This window comes from Haemaphysalis longicornis, unplaced genomic scaffold (genome assembly GCF_048455015.1).
Source record: "Haemaphysalis longicornis isolate Haplotype H1 unplaced genomic scaffold, Haemaphysalis longicornis Haplotype H1 scaffold_7, whole genome shotgun sequence".
In the NCBI taxonomy this organism is placed as follows: domain Eukaryota; kingdom Metazoa; phylum Arthropoda; class Arachnida; order Ixodida; family Ixodidae; genus Haemaphysalis; species Haemaphysalis longicornis.
In genome coordinates, this window is record NW_027526422.1 from 51,841,066 (window position 1) to 51,867,450 (window position 26,385).

The 26,385-nt window shown below is 46.2% G+C and overlaps 1 protein-coding gene across 2 annotated transcripts in view; it reads left to right on the forward strand.

Annotated features, from left to right (window-relative positions):
* Nucleotides 1–26,385, forward strand: part of LOC144145619 (uncharacterized) — a 201,568-nt gene that overhangs the window by 9,592 nt on the left and 165,591 nt on the right. Inside the window, exon 1 of one of the 2 annotated variants that reach the window (XM_077677296.1) lies at nt 12,526–12,903. The exons of the other annotated variant lie outside the window; for it this stretch is intronic. Within the exon in view, the coding sequence (XP_077533422.1) occupies nt 12,850–12,903 (54 nt within the window). The 5' untranslated portion in view covers nt 12,526–12,849. Of the gene's footprint in view, nt 1–12,525; nt 12,904–26,385 lie in introns of those variants that run through there. 2 annotated transcript variants of the gene reach the window in all.

Below are 26,385 nucleotides of genomic sequence, written 5' to 3' on the forward strand. Positions count from 1 at the left end.
TTATTCCCAAAATACTGCGTTTTAAGAGCCAGGTTAAAAAAGTGGGGTTTAAATACTCAAGTTTTACATGCATGGGCGTGCTTTAGCTGAACAAGGCCCGTAGCAATTTAGTCACTTTCCGCCGAAACCATTTCTCATGGCAACACTAAACAATACACTTGCTATTCTGTGATGAAGCTGCCTTAAAAACTGTGACGCCGATGTTGGTCTTTTTTCGTCTTTGGGGGAACCTCATTTGCGGCATTTTGCCTCTGTTAGCAACTCTGGAAAAGGAGGAGAAATAACTGCTCGTTTCTTCAAAATGGCTTAAATTTGTGCCGTACCGCACAGCTGTTCACTAAACGATGTCAGTTGGCGTCGTTAATATTTCTGTTTAGCTCACTAGGAAGGTGCGGGAGCTCATTCAAGTTATGTTAACGCACAAACTCTGTATCATGCGCTTGAGCGCGCAAATATCGCGAATTCGTTCCGCAAAAAAGTGTCCGGTGTTTTATTTTTCTAGCAAGAAAGTAAACCACAACCCTACTCAAATGCAGCAAAACATTCCAACGTTTCTCGTTTGTAATGGCCTTAAGGCTTCACGTTTGCGCATTACGGTTTTCTAAATCGGAAGTGCACAAAGAATTCCACGACATTTTTTTAGAAACGCAGGGGATCAGATTTGTGCGTTAGGGTTAACTTCTGTCTATTCCCGTTCGTTCCGACATAACTGTAACATTCTCTGCAGGCGGCTGTCGCTCGCGGCCGGTATAATGCGGCACGCGTCATTACTCCGGACACGGGGCTAACGTGGTAGGTAGCTGCTCGTGGGTGTTGCACAATTATAATATATATATATATATATATATATATATATATATATATATATATATATATATATATATATATATATATATATATATATATATATATATATATATATATATATATATATATATATAAATATATATATATATATATATATATATATATATATATATATATATATATATATATATATATATATATATATTTATATATATATATATATATATATATATATATATATATATATATATATATATATATATATATATATATATATATATAACACAGAAATAAGGGTTGGCAGTCGAGAAAACCTCGCACCAGACCGGTATTCTGGAGGTCGTGGGTTCGGATCCCACCTGGCGGGCATTTTTTCTTCACTTTCTTTCTTTCTTTCCAAATTCTTAATCTGTTTCAATGATCTACCACATCCTCCCCTTTGCTTTCCGAGGTTTTCTCGACTGCCAACCCTTATTTCTGTGTTATTTTCAACGAGCCCCTTATTTCCTATTCTGATTCGCTACATATATATATATATATATATATATATATATATATATATATATATATATATATATATATCAAAGTTGCAGTCCTTATTGCCAGTGCTGTTTGGCGTTTTAACAGTGTTTTATAGTGCCGAATGAGGTATGATTGCCTTTTTTGCTTTTATGCAGGAATAAATAATTGAAAATTCAAGTCGAGAAAAAATGCGCCGTTTTTTCCGGAAGCGGGAATCGAACCCACAACCTCCGCATAACGCGTGCGGTGCTCTACCATTGAGCTAGTTCCGCGGCGACTCCTCTCTCGACTATACAGCGGGGTTTTGTATTTACGACTGCTCAGAGCCCGGTCAACTAGCGCCGCCCCTCGACCACCGCGGGAAGACGTAGAACGTCTTTTCCCAGCGGCCGCACGTAAGACGTGGTGGGAAGTCGGGGATAGCCAAAGGCATTTCAGACTGCTGAAGCCAGAACCCTCGTAATGCATTTTGTAGAACAGAGACGTACGGGACGAGGGATTCCGTAAGGACACATATCAAAGTTGCAGTCCTTATTGCCAGTGCTGTTTGGCGTTTTAAGTGTTTTATAGACAGTGTTTTTTATAAAACACGCATCTTTGGCAGGGGTCAACAGCCAACGGATCTCCCGCCGATCAGCTTTTAAGGGTCACACTTTTCAAATATTTACACTCTACAGGGGCGCTATTCTAGAAGGCCTGTGTTCTGCCTACTCCCTTTTTTCCAGCTGCGTGGGTTATGAAAGTAGTGATAGTGGCCCCTCCGGTACCCTTTGAGCGAAACCGGCGCAGTCGCGTGCAGGGCACGTCTGGCATACTCAGCGCGCCGTACTGCGGTTGCTTACGTTGAAGGCTTTGAAAGAAATGCAAGGGGGCAAAGCACACGGTGAGGATCAGATAACAGCAGACCTCTCGAAGGATGGCGGGCAAATTGTACTAGAAAAACTGACCATCCTGTATACGCAGTGCCTAATGACCGCAAGTGCACCGGAATCTTGCAAGAACGCGATCATCATCCTAATCCACAAGAAAGGTGACATGTAGGACTTGACAAATTACAGGCAGATCAGCTTACTGTCGGTTGTCTACAATGTACTTAGCAAGGTAATCGCTAACACAATTTTTGCTACCTTAGACTTTAGTCAACCTAATGAACAAGCAGTGTTTCGTAAAGGCTATTCAACAATGGATCATATTCGCACGTTCAAACAGGTGATAGAGAAATGCGCGGAGAATACCCAACCCCTGTATATAGCTTTCGTAGACTATGAGAAAGCACATTCGACTCGGTCGACGCCTCAGCTGTCCATGAGGCATTGCGGAATCAGGGCGTAGACGAGAATTACGTAAGAGTACTAGAGGATATCTAAAATGGGTCCACAGCTACCATCGTCCTACCTAAGGAGAGCAGTAAAATACCTATAAGGAAGGGCGTCAGACAAGGAGACACAACCTATCCAATGCCTTTCACAACCTGTTTACAAGATGTATTCAGGAGAAGGAAGAAAAAAGGACGGAAAGGCCGGGAGGGTAACCAGGTGTAGAGCCCGGTTTGCTGCCCTGCACTGGGGGAATGGGGTTCAGGGGGTAAAAGAGATGGCGGGAGAAGAGGACGAGATGGGAGCGGGAAGGCGCGCACTCCATAGAGTGCGTATAGTGCCCTAAACGAGACTATAGTCCCATTTCCGGCACTATAGTCTTTCATGAAAGTTCGTTTCGTTCAGAAAACGCGAAAGGGCTTTCGTCGCCTTCTGCGAGGTCCATGGTAAAGGCAGATGACTTAGGATAGCTTTAAGTGCGAATGCACTTCATAAGCGACCCTGAATTCCGTTGACCGCCGTCCGTCCACATAGCAACAGCTGCGGGTGCGCGCGCTCCTCGTCTTCCTTAGCAACGGGGGGAGATGGGCGACATGGCACATACCCACGTGGGGGATTGGCCAGGAATCTCCTCGTCTTCCTTGGCAACGGGGGGAGATGGGAGCGCTCTGCCTGGCCGCTGACATGGCACATACCCACGTGGGGGATTGGCCAGGAATCGGGCGTGAGAAGGGCTAATGCACCCGCTTAAAGGAGTACTGACACGACATTTCAAAGCTGAGATCCGCTCTAGCAATCAAGTACAACGACAACACAAATAGGTGTCTGTGCATGGCACATACCCACGTGGGGGATTGGCCAGGAATCGGGCGTGAGAAGGGCTAATGCACCCGCTTAAAGGAGTACTGACACGAAATTTCAAAGCTGAGATCCGCTCTTGCAATCAAGTACAACGACAACACAAATAGGTGTCTGTGCATGGCACATACCCACGTGGGGGATTGGCCAGGAATCGGGCGTGAGAAGGGCTAATGCACCCGCTTAAAGGAGTACTGACACGAAATTTCATAGCTGAAATCCGCTCTAGCAATCAAGAACAACGACAACACAAATAGGTGTCTGTGAATAAATGCATCTTTCTTTCTTTGTAGTTGTGTGTGTGTGTGTGTGATCTCTCTTTCGCGAACATTACCGAACCGCGCAAATTCAACTCCTGCATTCGCGCTTTCACATTCTTCCCCTCGGGGAAATGCGGGAAAATTTTCTACTGTAAATGGACGATTGTCCAATCCGCTGAGTGCGGTGGTGGCAAGCACGCTACTCTCCGACGAGTATTCGGGGCAGCGACACATCACATGTTCTATAGTCTCTTCCGCCCCACAGGAGTCACAGTGGGCGCTGCTGGCCATTCCGATGAGGAAGGAGTAGGCTTTCGCGAAGGCCGCTCCCAACCACAGTCTACAGAGTAAAGTCGACTGGGGTCGAGACAACCCATACGGAATACGGCGCTGAAGAAGGGGATATTGAATATATCGACGGGGATTCGAAAAAATTCCCCGCATTTCCCCGAGGGGAAGAATGTGAAAGTGCGAATGCACGAGTTGAATTTGCGCGGTTCGGTAATGTTCGCGAAAGACAGATCACACACACACACACAACTACAAAGAAAGAAAGATGCATTTATTCACAGACACCTATTTGTGTTGTCGTTGTACTTGATTGCTAGAGCGGATCTCAGCTTTGAAATTTCGTGTCAGTACTCCTTTAAGCGGGTGCATTAGCCCTTCTCACGCCCGATTCCTGGCCAATCCCCCACGTGGGTATGTGCCATGTCAGCGGCCAGGCAGCGCGCGCCCATCTCCCCCCGTTGCCAAGGAAGACGAGGAGATTCCTGGCCAATCCCCCACGTGGGTATGTGATGCGGACATCGCCGGTGGACGCAGGTTCAGGGTCGCTTAAGAAGTGCATTGCACTTAAAAGTCCGGTGTGTTCCATTGGTGCATGGTAATCCTGCATGCGAAGGAGCGAAGCGTCCTGGCGGCATCGCTCCTTGAAAGCGGTAGCAGGATGGTGCGGTCGCTCTCATGGAACATTGGATTGGGATCAGGTGGGCGTAAGGGTTAATGAAGAATAACTGAGTACCCTCAGATTTGCTGATGACGTTGCCTTGCTATGTACCTCGGGGGCCGAATTGCAAAGCATGATTACCGCACTGGACAACCAGAGTAGAATCGTGGGTCTGAAAATTAATATGCAGAAAACTAAAGTAATGCTGAATAACCTCGCGGGAGCACAGCGGTTTGAGATAGGGGGCGAGGCAGTGTAAGTGGTAAGCAAATATATCTACTTAGGCCAAGTATTGACACCGGAGCCTAGCCATGAGACAGATATCATTAGAAAGACAAGAATGGGGTGGAGTGCATTCGGAAGGCATTCTCAGATAATTAAAGGCAGCCTGCCATTGTCCCTGAAGAAGAAAGTGTATGACAGCTGAATCTTACCGGTATACCTACGGAGCAGAAACTTGGAGGCTCACTAAGGGGGTTCAACTTGACGACTCAGCGAGCAATGGGACGGAAGATGGCAGGTGTAACGTTAAGGGACAAGAACAGAGCGGAGTGGGTCAGGGAACAAACGCGTGTGAAGGACATATTAGTAGAAATTAAGAAGACATGGGAGTGGGCAGGACATGTAATGTGAAGGCAAGATAACCGTTGGTCATTAAGGGTAACAGAGTGGATCCCTAGAGAAGGCAAGCGTGGCAGGGGGCGGCAAAAAGTTAGATGGGCAGATGAGATCAAGAAGTTTGCGGGAAATTCACACGCTTAATCTCTCAGGCCGTTTCTTGCTCGAACCGATTTGTTCAAATTTTCCTGCTCCCCGCGAACAGTCAACGATTGGAGCAACACTTCTGGAGCGGACCTGCTATAAATAGAGCTTCTTGAACCGAATGTTTAAAATGCATACCGGTTGTGCTTTATTCATCATAGCCGTTTTTCTGTGTATCGTTTTGCTGACCGTTTTGTTGCATTTCTTCACTGTTCTGACCGATTGTTGTTTCTCTTGTTTTGTCATTAATTGAGTTACTGATACTATCGATGCCTTGGCTCATCTTGTATATTTTGTAACAAAGTATGCACACAAGATGCTTGTGTCAGTTGTTTGTGTGTGATATATGTACCCCTCCTGCTCGGGCTTACGGTCTGCAGTATTTCTTAAATAAATAAATAAATAAATAAATAAATAAATAAATAAATATGTTTGTTGCAGTTAGCACAGGACCGGGATAATCGGAGATTCATGGGAGAGGTCTTTGCCCTGCAATGGGCATAGATAGGCTGATTATGTATATGGTGATGATGATGACGTTGATAAAGTGCGGCTTGTGATATTAACCGAAGGCAGCGCCGTCTGAAATCCGTCTGCAATACTCATTCCCTAGCATAAGCTACATAAACCCACTACTACTTTGAAATCCCCAGCCTGGCTGTTGGCCACCAGCGTCCCGGGGTGGTCTGTTTTGTAGCGAAAGCTACACTACGCTTCCTCGGGCTTCCTCGGGCTTCCTCGCGGTGACCAGTTTTGACTGAGTGCTAGAGGTCAAACCACACCCCCTTCCGCAAGCGCCCGGCACGGACCAGCCGCCCGATAACGGGGAGAGATAGGCGGCAAAGGAGAGATTGGCGAGGAGAGAAAGGAGACGTGCGCGGGACCCGTGCGCGGAACGTGGCGCAGGAAGGCGAGGAGGCCGCCGCCGCAGCGATAAGCGCACGCCACAAACGAAGGCCACGAGGCCACGTGCGGCGCAGAACCGTGTGAGCATTGGCGGGTGCGTTTTAGACGTTGAAATTGTGCAATTTGTCTTCGACTGTGTTTTCACGGAGTATGACGAAGGCTCCCGAGATAAAATCGTGTGGTCTTGGCCTCTCCTATCGGCTCGTGCAATAGCGAACCCCAGTACGGGCCGAACATCCCCGCGACTGTGTCCACAATGGCTCACGGTGGCCCGGGGACTTGGTTTTTGTTTGGTCATAAGTTCTTGTCGCTGCTAGCGGGCTTCAAATGACGACTTCGTGGCTACGACGCTGCGCCATCGGCAAAGTCGACGTCATGGGTGGGTGTGGCTTCGGTCGCTACGCCACGCCCACGAGTGGGCTGGGTGTGTTTGATTAACATTAGAACTCGGAGAAAGCCCGGGAATGGTTTTGCACGAACGAGTTGAACTCGTTACGCTTGTGGCGGCTGCTGCTTCGGCGTGGCTTATTGTTTATGGTCGCCGTAGCAGGCATGTTTATTCCCCGACAGATCTTTTAAACGGAGGAGGAACTTGAACTTCTTTTTATCTCTGCAAAAGTACCGATAAAGACACGCCCGAATTTTTCCCCCGTTTAAAAGGTCTGTCGGGATAGAAATATGCCTGCTACGGCGATCATGAATAAGAGTACTGTGCATCGGCTATTCAGTCATTTGGTGACCGACCCCGTTTGCGACGACTTCGAGGCGGCTTTCGCTCGATGACTGTCGAGGAGCAAGTGTTGTGTGCGCTGCGGTTTTACGCGATGGGCAGCTTCCACGAGAGCGTTGGTAACGACCGGACCATCGACCGTAACCAGTCGAGAGTCAGCCGGTGTGTGCGCATTATCATCCCTGGAAACGTGTTTCCCTTACCTCGCCTTTCTTTTAAGCGGTTCGGCGGAAGAGGCTTCCGCAGGGTCTACCGCCCGTCTATCCGTCAGCAGCCGGAGTGTGCGCTTCAACAATTTCTAACAAGGACGTTGCATGACCATGTGTTTCATTTATCGTCGGCGTGGCAGAGGCGTTGCGTATCACACATTTTTTGTGAAAACTTAAATGGCATGATAGCTCGTACGTATATACATATACAATCAACGGCGCCCATCTATTATCAGGGGCGATCTCTACACATTTCAATGGGCTTTCTTCAGTTTCACCGTCGTATGGCAGGAAACAGAGCATAGAAAGCGAGTAAACGGGTGAGTTAAGAATGAAGTAATCACGCGTGATGCCAGAGGGGGGGGGGGGGGGTAAGGGGAAGTGGGAGGGGAATGAAATTAGAGAGGGGGGGTAAGGGGATTGGACTAGATAAAAAAATACAGTGTGTAGAGCTTCGTCGAACAAGAACGGTGAACAGAAAATGAAATAAACAGACAAATCTGAAAAGTTGTTGTCGTTGTTGCTATTGCTTCGCCCACTTGGGGGATTTGCACGTTTAGGGGATTTGCCCGAGAAAGGGAGTTTTAAGATTCCAAGGGGCCCGGTTCGCAACATTCATCACGCCGTGAATTTGAAGCGTAAAAGTAGCAGAATAGCTTTTTGCCGCGTGAACCCTGAACGTGATGGCACGAGTGTAAGACAGGTGCACACCAGCCTCGCAAAGCCCCGATTCTAGGGAGGCTGTGGCGTGTGCCAGTCTGCCTACTGACGTAGTTCCTTGAGGATTGAAAGAGAATAAACTGACGCAAACACGGTATAGCAGAAAAGAAGCCAGTCGAAATAATTCGTGCCAAAAGGCAAATGAAAGCGAGGAAAAAGACGCAAGCACAGTGTATCAGTAGAAACATTGTTAATAAGTATCGCCAAGCTTTCGCCCTCAAAGCACGTCGTCGTCACCACAATAATAATAAAAATAATATTATTATTAATCATCATCATGATCATCATCATCATAATTATATACGCCCACTGCAGGGCCAAGGCCTGTCCCATGGATCTCCATTTATCCGACGCGTGTGAAGTCCGCGACACACCCGAGACCATACGCCATGTTCTATGCGAATGTCCACGTCTTTCATCGGCAAGAAGGCAACTCTCCTCAACTTTAAGGAAGCTCAATTCTCGGCAGCCGTTCTCTGAGGAGAAAATCCTGGGCCACTGGCCTTCACCGTCATCTACGCTCAAGGCCACAAAAGCGCTCCTGTGTTTCCTAAAAACAACTAACTTGCATAGAAGACTGCAGCGCAAGGGACTACTTTCTGTGAACTCAATGAACTCTACCGCCTGTAGCGTCGTGGCGCTGGCCACGCCTCTTTACGCTCTCTCTTTACCTTCCCCTTCTTTTACTGTTTTTCATCTTTTTTCCCTTTGTTCTCCTTCCCCACGTGTAGGATAGCAAACTAGGCCACAGCCTGGTTGACATTCCTGCCTTTCCTTTTCCTTCCTTCCTTCCGGTCATGTGCTAAGTGCGACCAATTTATCCCAGCAAACTTCTTGATCTCATCTGCCAATCTAAGTTTCTGCCACTCCCTGCCGCTTAAGCAGAATTAAGTGCCCCAAAGAAGTTTTGTATCGAAAGACTGATGAAGAGTTACGATAACGTATGCAATACCGAGCAGCAATTATTTTGGATGTTGCCTCTTTCTATCACCGGCTTTCCTTTTTCCCAGTCGGCCTTAGTTACGTGATTGCATTGGCTGCCACCGACGGCAGAAATGGGCGGAAACTACTTCTTAGGAAGAAAGATGTCTTGGAAAATGCGCATATGAACGTCCTAAATAAAAAATTACGCCCACCTCCCCTCGCGGGAACCCCCATGTGATGCGACGCTGAGGGGGGTTCAAGCGCAAGCGGAGAGCAACCATCGGCCGAAAGGCCGCCGGAGAGCGGCACACTGGTTATATGCGCAGCGCGACCGAAGGAGAGGAGACCGCGGAGAGAGAGAGAGTACTGCACATGCGCAGAACCGCGCGCAGCGCCGCCCACCGGCGGAGTGAGAGCGCGCTGGGCCGCACACCCGCAGATGTTGAGAGAGTGTGTTCGCTCTCACCTGGGCACGCGCCGGCGCTAGTGTGTCTGCCGCGGCTATGACGCAACACAATCCACTTTAATCCAATGCAATCCAAATCCAATCCAATCCAATCCAAGTCAAGTCAAGTCAAGCCAAGCCAAGCCAAGCCAAGCCAATCGAATCCAATCCAATGCCCCTCGCGAGAGAGTGTTCGCTATCGGAGAGGAGAGGGGGAGAGTGGAAAGGCTGCGGACAACAACGGACGCGTGCAGGAAGGACAGGGCCGCCGACAAGAGATGCTCTGAGCGTCGCATCTAAAAATGCCCCAGCACGGCGACACTCAAAGGTACCAAAGTTTCTACTGCAAGTTCCAGGCTGTCGGCGCGACGTGTGAAAGAAACATCCCCCTCACGAGGGGCAGGATCAAATGCAGAGCATTTCCGGGGGCGCACGACGTTAAGTAGTTTGCGTTACGTTAATGTTGTTGCACTTGTGGCAACTGCTGACGAGAGAGCGCGGCGATGAGTGCGTTCCAGCCTCGCCGACAGCCGCCTTTATCACGCCACGATCGCGCCACGTGCGCGCGATGCTGACGTCACGATCACGCCACAGATGTTGTTGATCCCGCGACGCGCGCGCCCCCACCTGTTGGGCGCGAACCGACCGCGGAGAGAGCGCGCGATGCGAGCGGAGAGTAGGCGAGGAGGAGCGGGGCTGACGAGAGAGCGCGGCGATGAGTGCGTTCCAGCCTCGCCGACACCGGCCTTTATCACGCCACGATCGCGCCGAGAGGGCGCACCTGCGAGCGATGCGGACTACTACGGACGCCTAGAACGGGTGACATCGTGAGTTAAAGAAATGCTCTGCATTTAAAATATATCAACTCTGTAGAAAATAACGGTGGGATGGGTGCACGGAGCAAGAATAAGATAGGAGGCGAAACTGGGTTTCCTAGCGCGGACAAATAATGTCACAAGCGCTCGTCATAGGTTAAGCCAGTGGCATCTGCCGGTGTAATGTTCATGCTTGTCAATATTGTTGAAGAACAACAAGACCTTACGCATATATACGACAACAATTAATACAGAAGTGATATTTGCAGCGTTCTTTTATAAAAAATCGTACATGTTTGATTTTGGCGAGATTAAATACTTCATCAACTGAAGAAAAAAATATCACTCCGCCGTCGCCTGCTGTCGCCCGCGCTATATAGAGCTTCAGGCGGCATTCGAAGAAATCAAGTGGCAACAGTTACGCAAGGTTCCACTAGATAGATTCCACGTTCTGCTTGGAACGCACGTGGACTAGGGAAACGCGGTTCTATAAACGTGGAAGTAGGGCGCCTCGATTCACGCGCGTCTTCCCCGTACGGCAGCGTTCGCATCGAGACACCCGGTTTGGAGCAGTGGAACGCGGAAAATTTAAAGGATTTAAGCAAACCTTTGGCGTCTTTACCTTGGGAGGAGCGCGACGCAAGAGGAACAACGTGAGAGGTTAGCGGGAAAGCGAAGGGAGGCATTTACTTGGCAAAAGTCGATAGACTATCGTCTTTTGACGACATTTGCAACTAAAGGAGCAGATACGCGGCCAATTTTTTTGCCAACATTTTCACACCTATAGAACCGTAGCGCCGTTGTGTGACCATTATGACTGGTGTTTAAAATCGATGTTCTGCACTTGCATTCCATTACCCTTGTGCTACTGTATTTTGAATTTTCCTCATTTCATGATGCGGCGTGGATTATTGCGTCGTGTCTATTTTACGCCCCCTTATACCTTCGGTTTTTCTCCATACGTGTCATGTTTGAATTTCGCACTGCGGAATACACAAAATACTCCCACGTACGCGTCAAGCATTATTTCGTTTTTTTTAGCGTGTGGATTATTCGCTGTTCACAGCTTGGCACTTTCAGGCCTTTTTCTATTTTTTTTTTCACCTAACATCATATGACTACGACGTTAGTGAATTTCCATTTGCGGTTTATTTCATGCTTGGTATTTTTTTCAACAACCACAACACCGACACACTCTGATGCCGTCGCTAATGAAAATTCAGGAAGTACGTGTGAATCGGATGTTCACCAAGTCGCCGTGATTGCTGCCGGCACGTGTGCGGTCCGAAGCCGATTTCAGACGCGGGCTGTCATCGGAGGCTTTCTAACTTGAACACTTGTAGCGACACCAACACCAGTTTCCCGGGAGCGGGAGCATTTTTATTTATTTATTTATTTATTTATTTATTTATTTATTTATTTATTTATTTATTTATTTATTTATTTATTTATTTTCAACATCGTGTAACATCTTTCACTTCCCGCGAGTGGTCCTGCGTAGTATGGAAACTTTGATCCGCTCGTTCTCCATTTATAGCTGCTAACCAGTAACCTATTTGTTTAAGCTATTTATTTATTTATTTATTTATTTATTTATTTATTTATTTATTTATTTTATTATTATTTATTAATTAATTAATTTATTTATTTATTTATTTATTTATTTATTTATTTATTTATTTATTTATTTATTTTTACAGCTACCCTCATGGCCAAAGCATTATAAAGGGGAGTGGGTTTTAAGATTCATAAACAAGTACATCTTACATTGCATATTAAGCAATCATACAAAACGGAGGAATTGCACGAGAACACATCACAAAATGTTCACAAATTCTGCGCACAAAGGGTCAATAACTACAAGGAGAAGCCAGCATTGCTTTTACGCAAAAGATAAAGCCAACACAAGAGGAAATTATTATTCATTCATGGTTATTGGAGTGGTTTTGATTACTAATAACTGATCGGAAAGCAACATGTGACCCCTAATGATATCCTGTCCTTCCTCTTTGCTCCCTACCGTACGTCACACACTCCCGCAAATGTCACGGCAGCGCACGTTAAACGCTGCCGTCGCTGTAGATGCCGTAGCCGTTGTCGGACAGGGCACTGCGTAGGTTCAGAGCGCGAGCGCTCTCAACTCTAAAACACAACAAAGCCGCCGAAGGCGGCCTCCGACCGACACACCAGCCTTCCATATCGGCTCGACCAATCGCGAGCCGAGGATGACCGTGACGTCACAGAGGGATCAATACGCAAGCTCTGAGGCTATATAACGGGACAACGATTCCGGTGCCGGGACGGTCGGACTTTCTCCTGCCACAAACTTCGAACCGACGGGCTGCACTTGAACGAACAGAGAAACGCGCGCTTCTGTTGCACCGTCTTAGTTCTGCCGCGCTAAGCACTGGGCGACGAGCGACGTACGATCACTGCAGAACTTAAAACGACAGGAAGGCGACGCGGAGACGACACTGCTGTCTTCTTCCGCGTGACTTCCGGGCTTCCGCTAAAGAAGGTCGAGCGAAAAAAGTTTGTGAGGAACTGCCAAGACACCTGAGCAGTTGGTTCGCACAGCGAGAGACTGTTCTCTGAGAGCCGGAAGACCGTTGTGGGCCGCGTCATCATGCGCCACTCCTGCGCATTCGTCGTCGTTTTCAGCGTGGCACTGACGCTCTTGGTGAGTGAAGCCTTTGAATTGGTTGTTGGCTCTACGGACAACAACAATGTGGACATTTTCTTGAAAAATTACTTTCTTGTGTTTTTTTGCTGTCGGTCTATCTGTAGGGTGCTATCCACCCAAAATTATCCTTACCCGCGCTCGGCGATTCCAGACAAAGGGTTCTTGCTCCAGGAGCTTGCCGGAATAATTTTGAAACGAAGTATTCAGCGTACATCTTCCCTTTGCCTTCAGTGTCATCAATAACTTCTTTCTAGGTGATCGCTAAAGGTAGCCAACTGCAGAATTAGTTGCGTATCTGAATTTTTGCAATTTTTTAGCACCTTAGTAAAGCAGTTTCATGCTGGGCAAACTATTACCTTCAGCAATCACCGTGGGGATGAATTCTTCGGAAACTCCTGAAATCATTTTGATTTATTAGAGAGAATCATCACCTGAAAAAGAAATTAAAATTCCTCCGGATTTTAGTTTAATATGGTGATCTGTCCGAAATGAGTACTGCAGAAAACAAGCATAAGGTCTTTCACGTCGAGAAATTAGAGATGACCAAGTTCGACCAAGACGTTATAGACGGACAATTTTTCTCGTTTCTCTCACAAGTGTCAACTTGCTCTCGCTCTGGATTTGGAGATTTATTATTAGACGCATGAATGAACACCTTCTGACCAATCTACAATGAGGCAAACCTGAGTGAGCGTTTTAGTGCCGTGAGCGCTTCGTGCTGCCCTTCAACAAATGAAAAAAAAAAAAAAGACAAATAACGGCCTTCCAAATTTAGGTTTCAGTTATCTCAGGAAAGATAAAAGCAGCGTTCATCCAAATTTTTATACTGAGTGCCCAGGAGAAGCACTAGAGACTGCTGGTTCTCTCGGATGCCTTTAATCGTGAGGTACCATTTCAAATCCAGGAAGCTCTGTTATCTATTTCATGGCTTGAAAGTCTTCCCTTTTATTTTTTTGAAATCTACAATGGAAGTAAGGGTTCCAACTAGCGCGTAGGAGGCATTTATGTCTGCCCGGGTCTTCTTTAAAGTTGTCGTGGGCTATGTTAAGCTATACGCTTCAATGTGAAGCCGGGGAGTCGCAATCAAGCTTTCAGTGATAGACTAAAGCCAATTATATTCCTAACATGGCCTAGTAACAATGCATTACCGTTATCAAGGCTTACGAAAAAATACGGTTTCGTCGCGAATAAACTTTCACTAGTCATACATTCCTAATTTTTTCTAGTAATAATTCATTTCCACTATCAAGGCTTACTATATAAACCCAGTTCTCGCGCTTAATGTTAGCTCGAAAAAAGACGACGTTTGGGCAGCTGTAGTTTAGTTTACTTAGCGAAGTTTAGTTTAGTCAGGAGCTTGCGCTCCGCGCGCGGTATGTCTCACCTCAGAAAACAAAGCCGCCGAAGTACGTAACCATTAGGTATACGGCGCGGTTGCAACACCGACAGGTTCTTCAACAAATATACACCCCAGCACCAAAGCGCCCTTCGAATCCCACGCATAAGTGCTCGCAGATATAGCTTTGTTTGAGTTATTTCGGGCTAAACGTATACGCGGGGAAAATGGGGCTTCGATCAAAAGAGAAAGCGACGATTGTTCGGGAATATTCCAACAGGCCCTCGCAGCAAAGGTCGAGTAAAAAAACGCCGGTAAGCATCGCTCCTTTCCCGGCCTCGGCTTCAGTTTCAGAGTAAAAATCCGCACGATTGCTTTGAACGCGTTCGCGCGGTTATGGAAATCCCAGAAGCACAGTTTTTTGGGACTTAAATCGAAGCATGCTTATGTTTAAGCCGCCTAAGACATTCGGGAACTCCCATGGAACGCAATACACGGTGACACCGGTGCATGTGCAACATCATCATGCCTAATTTTATTTTTTATTTCTGTGACATTTGTAGAGAACAGGAGTGAGTCCTTTTTTTCCAGCGGAGTATTGATATACAAACCTTTTTTTTTTTTCGTCCTTTAATTACCTTAACTGAACGAGAGTGCTTAGCTCAAAAGCAAGTGGTAAGGTGTGTTCCCTGCAGCTTTTTTATTGTCATTTTGTTCACCTAGGAAAAGCGCTTTTGCAAGTTCCAATGCTGTCTAGGTATACTCATAGTATCAAGAAAACAAAAAAACGATAAATATTTAGCGGTATTTTTCTGGATTGTTTAATTTGCGTAGCTAGCAGTTAATTTACTGCAGAGTGGTCTGAATAGGAACTTAACAATACAGCGCTTAATGTTAGCTCAAAAAAAGACGACGTTTGGGCAGCTGTAGTTTAGTTTACTTAGCGAAGTTTAGTTTAGTCAGGAGCTTGCGCTCCGCGCGCGGTATGTCTCACCTCAGAAAACAAAGCCGCCGAAGTACGTAACCATTAGGTATACGGCGCGGTTGCAACACCGACAGGTTCTTCAACAAATATACACACCAGCACCAAAGCGCCCTTCGAATCCCACGCATAAGTGCTCGCAGATATAGCTTTGTTTGAGTTATTTCGGGCTAAACGTAGCTTGCTTAGCTACGTAGCAAGTGGTAGCAAACGGCCTCGGCTGAACGTCGCAACACGGCGGAGAGTCTCATTACGGCGAAAAAGTGCGTTACGGCTGAACGCCGCAATAAGACGGAAGGGGGACAGTTTCAGCCGTTCGGCCGTTCAGATGATCTGCAGCTAGTTTCGTTCAGCATTTCTGTTGCACTGTATTGTTAAGATGAATCACCAACTCGCCCAATACTACATTCTGCAGAATAGGAAAGACATAGTGCCCCCAGAGTAATAGTAGCAATTACAAAGGGCGCACAAGGGAAACGTAACAGCCAGTGTCTCATTTCCTCCATCGAAAATCGCAACATCCGTACCCGATGTGAAGGCGGTTCGGATTCCTTGACTTTTCTGAGTGAGAGGCGATGTCATTGAAGCAATGGGAATGGGTTTGAAAAGATCGAAGCGTTATTTCTAATCAGTAGTGGCGTGTTGCCAAGGTGATCATAGTTTTCTGAAAACAGCGATGGTATAAGACACGTTTAGAATGCGGGTGGAATGACGGGAGGGGCCCAGCGCATGTTGTTTTCTATTCCCACCAACCCTCAATTACACATCAATCATTTGACGCCCTCACACAGCTAACATCAATAAATTGCATTAAATAAATTTAGGTTAAGGCTTCTCCTGCGAAAATATACCTGCATTGAAGCAATCTCTCTCAACCCGCTAAGAAAATTATCTCGTTCTTTTTTTTTTTTAATTTGTGCTCGCCTTGCTAACATGATTGGTCTTTTGCACCTGCTTCCATTCTTACGGTTCCATTATGCGTCCACCCGCAAGGACCATAAATGCAAAGAGTTTTCCACATCTTCAAAAATGTAAAATAATAAACTTATCCTTATGATTTGTACTTAGACGAGTATAACGCGCTACATCCCAGCGTAGCACAGTATATATACTTCCCTTGAGTGAAGGGGAGGGACGCTAAGCACTTCGTGCAGTTCTCTAGGAAATGGCAACGGAGTCGTAAAGTCTGTAATGAGAATATTCAACACAAAGGTTGACAGCCTATACAGCAGCAATAGAAACCGGGGTCGGGGATGTTGATTCCATTCTTTACCGACTGGGCCGCAGGTAATTATGTATTTTTAAGACGTACGGAAGAAGGCAGCAGTAGCTGATACGAAGCTGAGAGGGAGATCATCTTTGACTCTAACCCGCAGTGGAGTTTGGATGGCGTTTGTTTCACCTACGTGCGCCGTCTTTACGCCATATCGAACCACGCGGACACCTTCTAGGGGCGAGAAAACACTGAATATCGCTTTACAACCTGTGTTTCACTTTAAATAATTGGGTGGTTCCGCCTTTTTGCCTTATTGTGAATATATTTTTAACCCCACCAATTAAGAGCAACCAAAACCGCATTGTTTATTCATGTGCAATGCTGCAGAAGAGTGAGGCTTTTCTTGTAGTTAGGAGTTGTCGCACAGCGGCAGCGAAAGAAGGCGCTGTTGCTAAAATAGAATATGCTGGTATACGAATATGCAGAATACGCTCGTAAATACAGTTCAGCAACTTTTATGCGTGGTTCCAGCTAGTTACAAATTCGGAGAGGCGAAGTCTCGTCTTAGTGCGTCTACAAGCGTGACGAAAACATCGTTAAAGTAAAGAGCACGACTTGCATGAGTAAACGCAACTAAAATAGTTAACGCGTAAGGAAAAATTGCTAAAATTATCCTTTGCACTTTGAAAGCGCGCCACGCTGCGCTGACGCGTACGAGTTGTGTTCTTCACTCGACCTTATTTTCACGATGTTCGGGAACGCTTTCCAGCGCAAATTTGCCTTTTAGAGACACGAAAAAAGGAAATAAGGAGAATGGACTTGATTGAGGACGTGCTACCGTTTACAACCTTTCATCTAAATTGAACAATAAATGCGTAATGCCTAAACTCTAGCGATAAAAACGCATCTCGCAAGTTCTCTTAACATTGTTCGCACGTTTCCCAATATATGGAGTTCTCGTGTCCACATGTAACATGCCTTACATTGCGACGCAGTATCTAGTGAGGTGGATATTGTAGTCTGCTGACGGCATGCTTAGAAGATGTATTGCTAGAAGGCGAGAGCCCCGAATTGCTTCTAATAATCACGCTAAGAAGGAAGGCGGCTATTCTTGCTTATGTGTTAAGTGTTGCTCATGCTGAACCCGACGAAAATTTGCTCCGATGACCGACCAGGCAGGGTCAATAATTTGGGAGGAAGACGAACCACCAAATACGAGTCCCGCAACCTTGCTCTTACATAAAAGGGAAGTAAAGGGACGAACTGAATGGATGAATATTGATTGATCGATTGATTGATTGATTGATTGATTGATTGATTGATTGATTGATTGATTGATTGATTGATTGATTGATTGATTGATTGATTGATTGATTGATTGATTGATTGATTGATTGATTGATTGATTGATTGATTGATTGTAGGGTTTAACGCGCCGACGCAACGCAGGCGATGAGGCGCGCCGTAGTGGAGGGCTTTAGATTAATTTTAACCACCTGGGGATCTTTAACGTGCGGCGAAATCTCGTACACACGGGCGTTTTTGCTTTTCACCTCCATCAGAAAAGCAGCCGCCGCGGTCGGGAATCGAACTTGCGTCCTTGAATGGATGAATATGTGACTCAGACAATAACTGCAGAAGTTCAGACTGGAAAACCGGTGGTGCACTTGCGTCTTTGTTTCGAAATCCCTCTGTAACGCCATCAAATTTCGCTCTATCAACCCCTCGCCCTTTTGCCGTCACGTCGGGACTTCTTTCCGCCTCCCTTTGAGCGACAGAATGAATGAATGAATTTATTGTCAAGAAAAAGGAAAGGAAAGACCACCAGCAGGCGTAAATTGTCACACCTAGGGGTGGACACCGGAACGCCTGCTGGTGTGGGGGTTGGGGCAGAGGATGACAGATTCATAGAGAGGAGAGACAGATGATAGAGGTGACATGTTTACAGAACACAAGAGAGAGAGGGGCATATTTACAAGTTAACACTCACTCCCACACCCACACAAAGTCTGGAGCAAGAGAAAAAAAAAAAAAAAAGAGAAAGGAAAGTTCGCAGCGACAGGCACAATTTCCTCGTTTAAAAACTTCTGCCTTGATTTTGGGAGAAAAGCAATTGTACGATTTTAATTGGACCTGGGCAGCAAGACGTCGGGTCAAATTATAATTAATTACTCTCGGCTCCGTCGTTACGATTTCTTCCGTCGGAACGAACCTGAGACGTCTAGATTAATTTCAAACACCTGCCAGCAGGGCGGTTTGGGTAGCTCGCAAGCTGCGCGTCAAAACTTCCGCTTTCGTTCAGAGACATACAGTCGTGTGCGCTCGTGCGGCCGCAGTTTTCGCCCTTCACTGCATCACTTTAGAGCGCTTGTAATGACATTTGTCTGGGGTGCAGCTTTATTCGGTAAAATAGCTGTGGCCGTTTCCTTATTCTCGAAATGAAATTTCCCTTGCTAAGCAGCTTTAAGGATACACACACACACACACACACACACACACACACACACACACACACACACACACACACATATATATATATATATATATATATATATATATATATATATATATATATATATATATATATATATATATATATATATATATATATATATATATATATATATATATATATATATATATATATATATATATATATATATATGTATGTATATAGCGAATCAGAATAGGAAAATGAGGGGCTCGTTGAATTAAGACAGAAATAGGGGTTGCAGTAAAGAAATACCGCCAAGCTAAGGGGAGAATGTAGTAGGTCATTGAAACAGATGACGAATTTGGAAAGACAGAAAGACAACGGAGAAAAAATGCGCCCGGTGGTTGTCTAGTCTGGCGCCCGATACATTTTTTTTTGTTGTTGTTGTTGTTGCCATTCAGTCAGCACCACTCTCCGGCCTTTGCGTATGTTGTTGAAACTGCTTAGCGAAGTCAAAAATGAAAGCAGTCGCCGTCCGAGGAGATACGGCGAAAGGGCACTTCGTATGTTCGATGTACATCCATCCGTGAATGCAACATAGACGGATAAGGTGCTTCGCCAACGATGCGGAAAACTCGGTGAGCGAAGCCCGTTCGTCCCTCGTCAGTTCGAGGCGCTTAAACGAGGAAACGAGGCAGCTTGGGCGCTCGGGACGTGAAAGCCTCCTCGGATTTTTGTTGGCTCCGCTAACCAGTCCCGGGGTGGGGGTGGGTAGGCGCCGGTTCCCCAAATCTGCGCCGCATCGTGAAGGAAAATAACGACTACCGTGATTCTGCATCAGTTGAAAGCATCCGTCGCGCTGTTGTCAAGTTGTTAAAAGCGGCTTAGACATTTTTCCCTCGGGCTAGCTAAGCAGCTGGGCACAGTGCATGTGAAGTAATAACGTATAAAAGGCCTACCACGGCGGGTTTGATCCTTAAATATAATTTCCTGCGATAATATATAGCTGCAAGCCGTTTTAAAGGCTAACGTCGAGGGCCCGATTTAACAACGGGATTTTTGTACACATTCAGGGCTCCAACTTGTGTCCATTCGAATCGTTACGGGACGCGGGAAGACCTCTAGGTTAGGATTTAAGGTTGCGAAATTGGGAACGTCGGTGGATTGTGTCCGAGCATTTAACTTCATTGAGCGGAAATGAGCTAACGCCTATAAGCGGAGTCTCGCGTTTTGTAAACGAATACCGGCGTCTATTCTTCCAATATTCTGTATTCCCAGGCAAAGAACATTAGAAGATGTTAGTGGAAAACAAGGAAGAGAGATCGAGAACGAAAGGGAGATAGGGTGATAGAAAATAAAATGCAGAGAAAAAGAGAGACAGAAGTTTATTGCTGTTACGACCCCACTATTAGGAGGTTGGAAGAGCTCGGTTCTACGGTTTCTCACTCGCGGGCGGAAGCGCAGTGCTGGGGATTTTTTTTTTTGTTGTTGTTTTGTTTCTTTCTTTTGAGTTCTTTTTACTCGCGGAGGCTTTTCCCCCGTCTCCGTCAGGCCATAAATGTGGGCCTGAATCTCCCGTTTCGTTTAATCCGCAACCATGGAGCGCCGATTTAGCCGGTCGTTGTTTACCCTTATAGCGTGAAACACGCGAACGGGCACGAGCTTTATAGCGAGGGAACGCTGAGGGACCCGAAGAGAGAATAGACCTCCGTTACGCTTTTCACACAATGGCTCGGAAACGGCGCGGCCTTATCAGCATCGGAGCTGAAGAAAAATGACTCTTTTCAATAAACTTAGTGCGCTTTCCCCGCCTGACTAATTCTATAGCGGATCTATTCGTTTTTTTTTTTATTAGCCGTGAACTTGCGTACTGACTTTTTTGTTTCTGGTTGAACTAAGGGCGTCATAATTTCCGGGGTCATAATAGCATGAAGTTGTGCTTCGAAAAGAACGCAACCTTAAGTCGTATCCCGCTTCACCAGGCCGTGTACGCGGTGTCCTTGTCAAGTGCGCCCTTCCCTTTTCCGGGCTGGCGCGGAACAGAAACACCAGCGCGTGTTCGTGCATGCGTGCACGAGATTTGTGCGCGCGGGATTTGTGTACTCGTTAAAAAAAGCTGCGTGCGAACCCTATAATCCGGAGCCTCCCTTCCATGACACACCTGAAATCGCAGATGTACTTCATGTAGACTGAGGGACAAATTAAAAGGGCCCTGAAACCCGTTCTGAACAAGTTTTTCGAGATTTGTGCGCGTTATATTTGTATGCACGTGAAAAAAAGTTGCGAGCGAACCATATAATCCGAGGTCACCCTGCCATGACGCACCTGCAATCGCACATGTACTTAAGGTACATTGAGGGACAAATTAAAAGGGCCCTGAAACAAGTTTTGAGCATTGTTCGTTTTAAACACTTGTCATCTTAGGGTAACGTGCACGGGGTCATCTGAGCCGAGTATCTTTCTTTTCGTATAGCAGAAAGCTCATCCCTATGCTGCAAAGTTTACAATCAATTACTTGCGCCTGTATAAAACCTTGGTCATCCTTTTGAGGGCATTTCTGCGTCACGAGAAAACTTTTGTCTTATTGCACAGCTTTTCGAGGGTTTCCGGTAACGCGTTGCCTGCTCACTCTTATGTGTTCACCCTTATCCGCTGAAGGCTATTTTACATGCTCTTGAGGTTATCTGCCCACTATCAGCTGGCTCCGTCGACGTCGTCATTTCGAGCTCAATTAAATTGACTGCAGCATGCTTACGCGCTATTATGTTATATGTTTGTCCCTTACTTTTTTCGGGGGCATTTTGGCATATAAATTTTTTAAAGTCATGAACGCAACTTGTGAAAAGGACTGCCGCTTGAGTGCTCTTTCCCAGGTCACAGATGCGCAAGCTAAGTTCAAACATTTTCCATTGAACAGTGCCAGTGCAGATCCATTTCGCGACCACAAATGGTCCACCGGTCTCCAGTTGCGCTAGTACAGACGAGTAAAGGGGGCTTAGTTTCAGAAACACATTGACAAAGGCACTAACTGCTACTGTCGACCGGGCTTGTTTTCATCTGAACGCCTTACAACGCATTTCAGAAACTGCTGATGGTTCCATAGTCTGCTGCAGCCTTACTTGGCGACACTTGGGTGGAGAGCGGAACAGCGGAAGGCGATTCAAGTTCCCAGCATGGCATACGTTAGGCGTTATAGACGTTAAATATTTATGCTTAAGCCGCTACAGACTGTTCACGCGCAATTTGCCCCGGCTTCTTGCACGCGCCATTTTCAGGATAACAAAGGCCGCTTCAAACTGCGCAGTACTTGCTAGTGCGCGGTAATGGAGGAATATTTGGGACACCAAATAATTTGTGCGTGTTGCGGCAATTATATGCATTCACGATTCTACGCGTCTTGATGTCTCACGACAATCTCAGCACACTTCTGAGGAAAAAAATCGGACCAGAGCATCTCAGACATTTCCGCATTGTCAGAATTTCCTTCTAGAGTTGGGCACGAATGTTTCGGAGGTTCCTGCTTGAGTACCATATACAAATGTTATCCGCGTACAGCGAAATAGCCCTACATTTAGACAGGATGGTTTGGAAACGCATCTAAGGTATGTGTTGAAACCCGCCGTGGTGGCACAGTAGCTAAGGCGTTGTGCTGCTGAGCCCAAGGACGCGGGTTCGATTCCCGAGGGCCGCTTTTCTGATGGGGGCGAAAAGCGAAAACGCCTGTGTGTTCAAGGTTTCGGCGCACCTTAAAGATGCCCAAGCCATCAAAATTAAACCGGAGCCCTCCACTACGGCGCGCCTCATTGCCTGTGTAGCGTCGGGGCGTTAAACCTCATAATCAATAAGGTATGATAAAAGCGTGGGACTCAAACTGCTGTCTTCAGGAACACCATATGTGACAAAATGGTTTTCCGTTCCGCCATCATTGGTGACCATGTAGCCACAGAGACCTTATATTTAGCAACACAGCCTCGTGAACACACATCATCGCATCCAAATGCTTGTGATCTCTCTTCCAATAGTCTCGCGGGCTACGCTGTCAAATGCTGCCTTGATGTAAAAAATAGCAGTCATAATGATAAACCCTGCTGCCTTTGTTCAGTTTTTTTCTGAGATAAAAAAGCATGTTATTTATGCCGCCTCGTCTTCTCCTGAATCCAGATATTTGTGATGTATCCTACTAATGTTTGAACTTGGGCTAGTTGGTTCCGCTGCACGATGACGAGAAACAGTGCATAGACGAGGACGCGTTTGTGATTTTGTTTCCCTCGTACTCGTATACGCATTGCTTCTAGTCATAATGTGATCGATATATGTATCGGTTCTCAAGGTACGAAGTTCACCGTTCAAGCATTGTCTTCTTTGTTATCTTACCAATATTATTAAAGGTGCAATTGAGTGGCATGAATCTATATTTGTGTCTTGTTTGACTGGCTTGAGAGTTGCCATGATCCGGGTGATCTTCCAGCCGGCCTCAAGGTGCCCTCTCTGCCAGTATAGTTTGTTCAAGGACGGCAGCTGCTGGTGAGTGCTGGTGTGCAAGCAGCGTGAAGCCGAATAGGTGGTGCCACCAGCACAGGGCGAGTAAGACAAATTGAGATTTTTCCCCGCCGTGGTGAGCTCTTGAAAGGGGAAAGATTCATCCATCAGCGTCGCCTTCCCTGAGGAGTAGGAGGACGTGGACATCTCTGAGATTACGACGTCGCTGGTTGGAGTGGCGACTTTAATACGAGTTCTTCTGCAACACTCACTTCGCTAGCGCCCTTCCGAAGAGCCGCCGTTGAGAACGGATGAAATGTGCAAGGTGAGGTTCCAAGCTGCGAAAGATGCGCTTATATAGGTGAGAGGGGGTTGCACGGATCAAGCCGCATAGGAATATCATAAAAAAGCCTGGAGCACTGCAGGGAGTTTTGGTTATAGAAAGGTCGCCATCCGACCTAAACGTCGACGTGCAAACAAATTTGCTAAAAGCAATAAACCAATATCTCTCTATATTTATAGTAAGGTATTTCTTCGTCGCTATGATTTGAAGATTTGAATCACTGCTGTAAAAATGTTGTTTTTTTTCTTTTGCAATTTTTGAATCGGTTCTTAACGATAAAAGCATCTGAATAAGGCAATCAGTTAAAGCGGAAGTGAAAGCTTCCACCGAACGCGTGTTTTCCCCATCCTGTCGGCTGCCGCAATCGCGGAAAAGGGGGCATCAAACTTCCCACTTTGCCGAAGTTTTAGGATGCTTTAAGCGAGGTACTGAACATTGACGGTTTATTCTGTTCAGGAGTAAAGGGGAAAAAAGGTTGCAGGGAGCGCTTCCTCGAAGGCACAGCGCGACGCACTCGGGCGTGTGAATTTCAAAGTGATGCCCACATCGTGCGAACCGATAAGAGCACGCTGTGTCAGTGTGTCATCTCCTCCAAGACATGAACTTTCCATCCTCCCGCTCCTCCACCGTGTCATCCTCGTTTTGTCGACGGAAGGAGCCACGACAAGATACTTGTTTCTACAAAAGTTCTCGCGCATGGAGTGAGCACAGCAGGTGACGGCGTAAAAGCCTTGTCCCTAACCAGTCCTAGAAAAGTGACTGGGAAGCAATACACGTGTTAGCCCGTATACCCGAAAACTTTGTATTGTTTTTAGGCAAATATTTGCCCTTCCGCGAGACGTTCGATATCGTACAGCTGGACGCTCCCGTGTTGTGCGATTTGTTGTTGCCTACTTACATGGCCAGGCTGCGGGAAGGGCGGAATTTCATACTACGTTTTGCGTACTTTCAAGATTGCGTTGAAAACGACCGCATTTTTAAGCCGTATGCGATACATGTAATTGATGTTATCTTGATAACATTATTTTTTTTGTGTCTACATCAGTACATACGATATGTACAGTCCTTGTCAGAATTTTCTAGGCCAAGCCGAAAATGAGCAGCACACAAAAACTTCAAAGGACAAGCTTACTTCCTGAGCGAGGCTGAAACGTTTTATGCCGGAAAGCTAGAGAAAACACTTATTTCTGACTGTGATAAAATATTTATGTCGCATTCAAGGCTACGTAGAGCTTATTCTTTGAATTCTTTGTAGTCGCGAAGGCTTAGGATTGGCCAAGAAAATTTCGAGAAATAAGTATAGATTTAAATGAGAGGCCGTAATTTCAAAGGTTTACAAGGATTGGCAGGGGACCAACTTCACAGAGTCATTAAGACGCAATATACAGCAGAGGAGTTTGTGATTAGCCGCGGTATTGCTAATATCTCCCTTTCCGCAGGGCACCAGGCGTTCACGACACCAACTAATGATATCTCGGGATATCATATAAGTACAAGCAGGTTTGTCAACCCAAGCCCTGAGATTCTAAAAGAGGGTACAGTAGGCAAAGCCTGATTTATAGAATTTATCTCCTAATCTGCTTCTAGCTGTTTTAATTACGCAATGAGAACACGGATTCACACTAGGCATGAGAAATCATGTTTAAAAGTGAACCTTCTTTTTTAAAAGTGTTCGTTGATAGTAAACGAGTTAAATTTGCAATTAAAACTAACTGGGGCATACTGGTATCCCCACCGCCCAGATTGTTCATTTTGTTTTACCTAATGCTCTTATTGTGTTTTTTAAACAGTGAAGCTCTTTAGCTAATCGTGATTTTTCGTGTCCGCAGTTAAAAATACAAAGAAGTTACCGAGCGCGCACACGTGAGCGCGTGCACGTGAGCACGGGCCTCGCGGTGACCACCGGGCAGTAAACACCAAGACAATGCCTAGCGCTCGAGTGTGCGTGCCTCGCGACGACCGCCCAGCGACAGCTGCGAACTTTTGTCAAGACAAGAATATCCACTTGGGGAGATAGGCCAAGATTGCGGCGACCGCCGGGCAGTTAAAAAGAACCAAAAAATCCCGAGCGCTCATGTGTGCGTGCCTTGCTGCCACCGCCCAGCGTCCCCGCCGCACGTTCGTCAAGCCAAGCATACCCACTTAGGAAGATTAGCAAAGTTTCGCAAAAAACACCCCCGCGTTCGCCGTAATCGTGCGAACATTTGCTCGGAACGAGAAAGACACGTCATAGCGTACGCCTCTACAAGGTGATGTCCAATAATTATCACTTCCAAAAAAATGAAAGAATCTCACACTTATAGCAACAATGATGGAGTAAAGGTCGTTGCGGCAGCGAAGAAGCAAATCGGCTGAAATCGTGTACGTAAACCGTCGCGATGGTCTAGAAGATTGTGTTCAGCTTCGCTACCAAGTCTTACGCGTTAGTGTGAGCTCCCTTGCATTTTTTGCATACCTGAGAGTTTTGTTGGGGTGCTAGCGCAATTTTTTTGCTGTATTTATATTTCTCGATATGGCTGATTGTTTTGTGTTCTTGATGCCAATTCCTTTATTAAACTTCGTGTGTGACTGTCCCCTTTTGAAGGGCCCCTTTGGAATGGCCCTCGCACAGCCCTCTGGTAAGGCGCCAATAAATGAATGAAAAACCTGCTTTAAAAGAAACAAGAGAGGGGATCGACCGAGAGACTCA